Source organism: Taudactylus pleione, unplaced genomic scaffold, assembly GCF_031769625.1.
Source record: "Taudactylus pleione unplaced genomic scaffold, aTauple2 ptg000592l, whole genome shotgun sequence".
Taxonomy (NCBI): domain Eukaryota; kingdom Metazoa; phylum Chordata; class Amphibia; order Anura; family Myobatrachidae; genus Taudactylus; species Taudactylus pleione.
The window spans coordinates 4,748,277-4,756,580 of NW_028284994.1; the positions used below are offsets into that span (position 1 = coordinate 4,748,277).

At 37.3% G+C, this 8,304-nt stretch overlaps 1 protein-coding gene across 1 annotated transcript in view; it reads right to left on the bottom strand.

The window, feature by feature from the left end:
• LOC148481218 (vomeronasal type-2 receptor 26-like) overlaps positions 1–7,799 on the bottom strand; it is a 42,937-nt gene extending 35,138 nt beyond the window's left edge. Inside the window, exon 1 of the mRNA XM_088453824.1 lies at positions 7,187–7,799. Coding sequence (XP_088309950.1) covers positions 7,187–7,799 — 613 coding nt within the window. The remainder of the gene's footprint in view (positions 1–7,186) is intronic.
• Between the last annotated feature and the right edge of the window lie 505 nt (positions 7,800–8,304).

An 8,304-nucleotide genomic window follows, 5' to 3' on the forward strand; every position in this document is an offset into this window, starting at 1 on the left:
ATCTCCTGCACATAGCATGGGGAAGGTGCTATTGCTGATGACAGATCTCCTGTACCTGGTATGGGGAAGGTGTTATTGCTGATTATAGATATCCTGTACCTAGTATGGGGAAGGTGCTATTGCTGATGACAGATCTCCTGCACCTAGTATGGGGAAGATGTTATTGCTGATGACAGATCTCCTGTACCTAGTATGGGGAAGGTCTTATTGCTGATGACAGATCTCCTGCACCTATTATGGGGAAGGTGTTATTGCTGATGACAGATCTCCTGTACCTAGTATGGGGAAGGTGCTATTGCTGATGACAGATCTCCTGTACCTAGTATGGAGAAGGTGCTATTGCTGATGATAGATCTCCCGCACCTTGCATGGGAAGGTGCTATTGCTGATGACAGATCTCCTGAACCTAGTATGGGGAAGGTGTTATTGCTGATGATAGATATCCTGTACCTAGTATGGGGAAGGTGCTATTGCTGATGACAGATCTCCTGCACCTAGTATGGGGAAGGTGTTATTGCTGATGATAGATCTCCTGTACCTAGTATGGGGATGGTGCTATAGCTGATGACAGATCTACTGCACCTATTATGGGGAAGGTGCTATTGCTGATGACAGATCTCCTGTACCTAGTATGGGGAAGGTGTTATTGCTGATGACAGATCTCCTGTACCTGGTATGGGAAAGGTTCTATTGGTGATGACAGATCTCCTGTACCTAGCATGGGGAATGTGTAATTGCTGATGATAGATCTCCTGTACCTAGTATGGGGAAGGTGTTATTGCTGATGACAGATCTCCTGTACCTAGTATGGGGAAGGTGCTATAGCTGATGACAGATCTACTGCACCTATTATGGGGAAGGTGCTATTGCTTATGACAGATCTCCTGTACCTAGTATTGGGAAGGTGTTATTGCTGATGACAGATCTCCTGTACCTGGTATGGGGAAGGTACTATTGGTGATGACAGATCTCCTGTACCTAGCATGGGGAATGTGTAATTGCTGATGATAGATCTCCTGTACCTAGTATGGGGAAGGTGTTATTGCTGATGACAGATCTCCTGAACCTAGTATGGGGAAGGTGTTATTGCTGATAACAGTAATGACAGATGCTCTTGTGAATGGAAGTGGAAGTGTTATATTATAAAATATGCCTACTACTTGTCGACTTTGGCCCATTTTACTTTTATGTAGTTACGTATGCATGTACTTATTTTCATAAAAATAGTATATTATAGAGATATACACAGACCCCCGTGTTTTGGTTTTGGTTCTAATTTATCATTGTGCTTTGATTTTGGTTCTAGCAAATCCACTATCGAGTGTTTTTATTTTGGATATGGATTTTTTTAAACAAATGATGAAAACAGCTAAAATCATGTGATTGGGCCTGTTTTTGTCCCTACGGTAATATTAACCTCAATAGCATTAATCTCCATTTTGAACACTCCACAGACCACAATACTTATCTTTACCATTCTTTGGCAAAGGCTGCTGCGAGCTAGCCAGCTGACTAAGCTAAGTGAATGCAGTTGCACAAACTCATGGCAGGTCATCCATAAAAATGGCAAATCATTTGTTTGTGGGTACATAATTGGGCTTATTATTAGCACTGTTCCATCTAAAATGAGTGATCTGAAAATTAAAACTAATGCAATTTTCTAGGATGTAACCTGCAAACTGTGAACACTTTGATTATTTATTAAACATTTAATTCTTTGAACCAACCAGTTCCTACAAATGAAAGTCCTGTATAATTGGTAATTTTTGACAAATTGCATCTACCTTTTGGAAGAGTATAGACAGCTGTACATGGTTTTCTGTCATCTGCCTATACATATAGAACAAATTGTCTTTTAATTGTCACCGTATTTATTAAAAAGGAATATCATTGTTAAATACACTATGTGTTTGTTATTTTTATTTATCTTTGATTAGGGGAGAAAAGCCTGACTTGTATTGGAGTTTGTGTAGATTTTAATTGTCTACATTATTTCTATAATACTGTAGTCATAGTTATAGGTGAAGTCGATTAAATGATTGCATTGCTTGGACTACACCCTTCTCCCATTTTTTCATCCAGTCCCTGGGTGCAAGATGCGGTTGTCTTTTTCCCCCCCTTTTTATTTATTAATTATATTTGTGTGCTTCTATTAGTAACCTTTGCTGTTGGTCTTTTCCCCTACCCTCTTTATCCACTTTATACCCAGGATTATATTTTTTTTTTGGAAGGAGAGGGGAGAACTGAGAAAAAAACAATGAAAATCTCTAGACTTTAAGTCCATTGTTTTCCTAAATGTAAACTACAATTTGTACCATTGACTCTTGGCTGTCATTAGTGCTGAAAGCTGAGGAATATTAGACCATTTGAGATAGTGAATAGCTTTGTAGCTTTTTGCTTTTTGTTATTTGTTTTTTTGTTTTTCCACTTTTTTTTCTAAAAAGGAAAAAATATTAAGTTCAAACTGTTGAAGTGTTCAAGTTGCTTTGTTGCAATAAATCTAAATGTGTACAAAAAAAAATCTATTAAAAATTATAACTATTTAGAGACCAAAAAAAGATGGCATTGTCAGCTACAAATAAAGTACTATAATATATGATGCCTGTCAAATACACAATCTAGGCAAGGATATTCACAGTTTAATGAACCAATCACTTCATTGACAGGGACTGCCACTCGGGGCTAAAGTGTTTGGTTTGTTTGCCCCCCCAAAGCAAGCTACCAATTGGCTTACAGTGGCAAAGAGCATAATGTTATGGTCCAGTCTGGTTTCATTTCCCCCAGTGTTCACTGCAGAAGGAGAATTAATGCTGCTGCAGCTGCACAAAGTTGGAAGCAGCACTCATCCTAGTTTACCTACAGGTATCACATCTGACGTTCCTTTGCACTTGAGCACGAGGTGTTTTCATTGCTGTGATTGAAGACACAAGGTTTAAATAACTGTTATATGTTTGTCTCTATCTAATTGAAGTAAGCTTTGCTGTAAGCATCAAGTCTCTTTCTGAGTATGCACTACTGAATTTTTGAGACATGTTTGGATGCCTTTACCAGTTGAATAATAAGACAAATAGCTATTTACCTCTATATTGGATTCTGGACCTAACCTTGCAATAAACATTTGGTTTTTTGAATCTACTACACTATAAGACTTATCTGTATTTTTTTATGGCATGGTGGAGAGAACAATCTAAAAAGACTTGAACACTTTGGATTCCATTTAAGTGAATCAAGGAGGGTAATATTATATATATCCCACATTTATATCCTCTCAGTGGAGCTCGATATCATTGTATGCTTGTTTGTTGATTATTTATTACTTAAACTTGCGTGGTTGCCAAAATTGAGTTATCGAATTGCATGATCTTGATAACCCTTTGGTCCTGGCAAAGCAAATAAAGAACTTAATCTACAGTTCCAGAACTTTGTTTCCTATCTTTATTTTCTTTCTCTAGCTGCTTTTCCAGTATATTTATTAAGGGAATCACATGATTCAGTCTGGCTGTGTCTAAACTCCTTTCATTAGTTACTACTTTAAATTGTTTCAGTATATTGCATAAAACAGAGAGTAAACTCCAGCATGCTGGACTAATGTACATTTCCCCTCCTCTCCCTATGTCATGGCTTGTTGTACAGTATAGGTATGAATGGTGTGTTAAGACAAAATGTGTGTCAAGGATAAGTGCGCTATAGCAGCCCAACAGTATCTAATGGTGTAGTGGTATCAACTATCTAACCCACAAATAATAACAATATTAAATATATCACCAAAATGATTCTGCAGGGCGCTCTAATGGAAAACTTCTCTCCCAAATATCTCACTCTGGTTCTTTTCTTTTCAATATCACTCAAAGAAAAGAGAGACATATTCCATAGTGTGATACAGTTAACATAAAATAACACGGTCTTATATATGTAGAGATGGATCCCCTACCAAATATGGTGGTCTACAAACAAGGTAGACAGACAGTCATGAGTCAGGATAATCTTTTCTGTATAGATGTAATCCCCTCTTAACACTCTTCATTTCAATGTATTCGTTCCATATGCGATCAATAAAATTTAAAGAGAAAAATCTCCATAATGTAACACTGTTTTTAATAACAATTTAAAATACAAATCACAAATTACATGAAAAACAGAGAAAAGATGGCCTCTCACCAAATGTCCATGTCTACCAAAGTTGTAACAGAAGACAAAAAAGGCAAGTATAAGAAAGTCCACAGAGCATCCCAGGTGTGCTCTCAAATCCTGGTGTAGGTGCCACAGTCCTCTTAAAATAGGTCTCTCTCACCAACTTGTTTCGATACTTGAAGTGTGTATCTTTTTCAAGGCATACAGAGAGACTGTGCTGGATGGGTTTAAATACCCCTCCTGAAAACAAGCATACAAAATCTAATGCCAGACATGGATCTACTAACTTCTAAATCCTAACTTTATCCCCTGATTTCCTCCAGTCCATTTAGGGTCAGAACACCGTTTCCACTCACTCCAATTTCCCGCTGCCCAGATAGTAATTGCTGGACTTCATATTCATCTGTTTCCGTCTGTCGACAAATACGTACTTCCGGCGAGACCGAATGTATGTCACGCGGTGCTTAGGGATGACTACTTCCTCCTAAGTCTCAAGCGCATGGCTATGCTTTCAATTTACGGATAACACACGGACAGTTCCGTCAGATGGTATAAGATCCAGCTATGCTGTATTTGCGGTGGCCATTTTATTGTAGATTCAAATCGGTTTTTACATGCAGTGGCCAACTTGATGTAGCACTTTGACGACCATTATATTATGAGCTCCCACGGAAACTATACTTGCAGTGGCCATTTTGTTGACGATATTCCTGATTTTCCATAAATAAAAATGTCTAAGAAACACAGTAGATATAATACCAATCCCATCAGTAAAAACCATCACATCAGTAAAAAACCATGACATTATAAAAACATTATAAAAACCATTTTACTTCAAAGTCTTTGTTAAGACCCATAGGGATAAGTGTTTTAAAATCATAGATAAAAAGCATCTCTTCTTGTGCCAATTTACATGAAGTGTCTTTAATTCAGGACCCCGGCATTATCTTTTTCAAACCATAAAAATTCTTTATGTTTCTGACATTACATTGATGTGTATCTTTGAAGTGGGCTGAAAGTGCATGTGTGTCTAAACCTTTTTAATATTTCGCAAATGTTCGCTTATTCTAACTTTTAAAGGTCTACTTGTTCTACCGATATAGAATTTCTTACATGTACATTCAATCCCATAAATTACATCTTGGGAGTGACAGCTGATAAAATCCCTAATATGATGAACCTTGTTGTTGATTTCCACGTCTACTTTTTTATTCCCAAAATTATTTGTTATGTTTTTACACCCTATGCATGTTCCACATCTAAAGAAGCCTTCCAAAACCACAATATTCTTTTTGGGTGAAGGTGGACAGAGGCTTCTAACTAACTTGGATTTCAGATTAGGTGCTTTCCTAAAGATACATCCTGGATTATTGGGTATCTCATCTCCTATTATCGGATCTTTTTTCAAGAGATGTCAATGACGTTTTAATATTTTCTTAACTTGTTGATGTTGAGCGGTATAATCAGTGACAAAAGTCCACTTCATAATATCAGAGGGCCTGATTCAGAGCCGGACACTCTGACCAGAGCGCTCGCTCTGAATCAGGGCCCTCCTCCATTAAAAAGGAGCGTCCTCCTAGATGCTAGTATAGCTGTGGGTGACCACCTACAGGATATACGAGCATCCAAAAAGATGGTCGCGATGGTCTTGACCATCGTGACCATCGGACTTGCGAGGGAAACCCTGTGGTCGGGTTTCCCAGCCACAAGCCCTGGAGTGATTTTGGCTCTATCAGAGCCAAAATCACTCCCACTGACATCACTAGTGATGTCAGTGGGGCTGGCTTCAGACGGTAGGCATTCCCATGGGAACGCCTCCGTCTGGCAGGCACGCCCCCGGCATGCCCACCAAAGGGGGCATGCTGTCAATCAACATCAACAACACGCCCCCTTTGGTGCAAGACCCGGAGCGATGGGAAGCCCGTCGCTCGCCGGGTCCCGTGCATGTGCACGATGGAGCTCCCTCCTTCGTGCGACTGCGCAGTGGGGAACATCGACCCACTTGCGAGCGTACTGCCGCTCGCAAGTGGGTCTGAATGACACCCAGAATCTTTTCTATTTTTATTGGAGTTTTGAACTTTATCTATCAAACTTTCTCTATCCATGAGTGAAACTTGATCTAATGACAAAGCGACTTTATCTTTGTCATATACACACTTAACGAATCTCTCACTCATATCTGTCACTTGTGAAATAAATACTTTCTGGTCAGAACAATTCATCTTAAGGCATTTAAATTGTCCCATAGGGATGGTATTCAACCAATTAATATGATGACAGCTTTTAAAATCAATATAAGCTTGTGAGTCTGTAGTTTTAATATCATTTTTTGTCTTCATTTGATTATTTTCAATATAGATGTTGAGATCCAGAAAATTTACACTTTCATTACTGATATTAAAATTTAAACTAATGTTTCTATCATTCTCATTAAGAAAGATGCAAAATTGATTTAAAAGCTCCTGATCGCCCTTCCAGATAAATAAAATATTGTCTATGTATCTATACCCGGACACTAGGTTCGCCCCGTATGGGTTATTATTCCAAATAAATTATTTTTCCCACTGACCCATAAAAATATTAGCGTAACTAAGGGTGAACCTAGTGCCCATGGCAGTACCTCTTCTCTGGATAAAAAATTAATCTTTAAATATAAAATAATTATTAAAAAGAATAAAACCTATCCCTTCCAATAAAAACTCCAGTAAATCTTGTTGTAAAGAAGATTCTATTAAAACTTTTTCAATTGAATCAATACCCTGTTTATGATCAATGATGGTATATAATGCAGTAACATCTGCTGTTACTAAGAATTGATCATTATTCCATGTTATGGTATCTAAAATTTTAAGGACATCTCTAGTGTCTTTGAGATGTGAACGATTATTCAAAACCAGTGGTTGAAGATATAAATCTATCATCTCCGAGAGTGGTGCTGTAAGGGAATCCACCCCCAATATAATTGGTCATCCAGGAGGGTGGAGGGGGTCCTTACGGACTTTCGGTAAGATGTATATCGTAGGAATCACTGGGGTGTCATTAAATAGAAACTTACATTCCTTATCATTAAGAGTTCCTTTTTTGTTATATTTATCGATGAGATTTTTTAATTGTAACATGAACTTTTTTGTCAGATCACCTCTCATCTTTCGATAAGTTTCTTTATCCACCAACTGATTATATATTTCGGTCTCATAATCTTTCAAATCTAAAAGCACCACACCTCCTCCCTTATCTGCTGGCTTAATAATTAAATTCTTATCCTTATTAAGGGATTTAATTGCTTTTCTTTCTTTAAAAGTTAAATTAAAATGAATTTTCTTCGTATCCAATTTCTCTATGTCTTCCTTTATTAGGCTATTGAAAGTTTCTAGAAAATTCCCTTTTAGATGTGATGGATCAAAACCTGATTTAGGCTGGAAATGTGAATGATCTGAATCATCTTGTATTTCATTGTCTGACTTATTTTTAAAAAACTTTCTAAAACTCAATTTTCTTAAAAATTTCTGAACATCAATAAAAACATCAAAAGGATCGGCTTTAGATGATGGGGCAAATTTCAATCCTTTTTCTAATAAAGATCGCTCTTCATCCAAAAGAATATGTGAGCTGAGATTAAAGATCTTAACATTATCTAGGACTTCTTGTCCCCTTTCTATAACATCCATATTACCGGTCTTTCACCCATTTTTCTTTATCTTTTTCTTATTTTTTCATATTTTATTTTTGTTGCTGTTATTTCTTTTTTTATTACCCCCTCTCTTACCCTGACATCGTTTTAATAAAATTGGGGGATCTTCCCCCTTCTTTCTAAAAAAGGCGACGAATAACTGCCAACATCTAATGGGGAGAAACGGTTGTTATTTTCTAGCCAATGGTGTTTTGACCCACGTGGTGTATTATTTTCTTTTTCAAAATGCCATTGTTTCTCTCTCCTAGGTACTCTCCTCCAATCTGGTATAAAAACTTCAGTTTCTGGGGGAGATCTAATCCCAAAATTGTGTTTGTTTCTATTTTGTAAACTAATATCATCATAGTCTACCCTGTTCCAACTTTCTCATATCTCCTACCCTTTGTTTGATATTGCTCTCTAAATTGAAACTTCTTAATGGGATGTGTTCTATCAAACATTTTTTCCCCTTATGTACTCTTTTTTGGGGGGAATATCTCCAG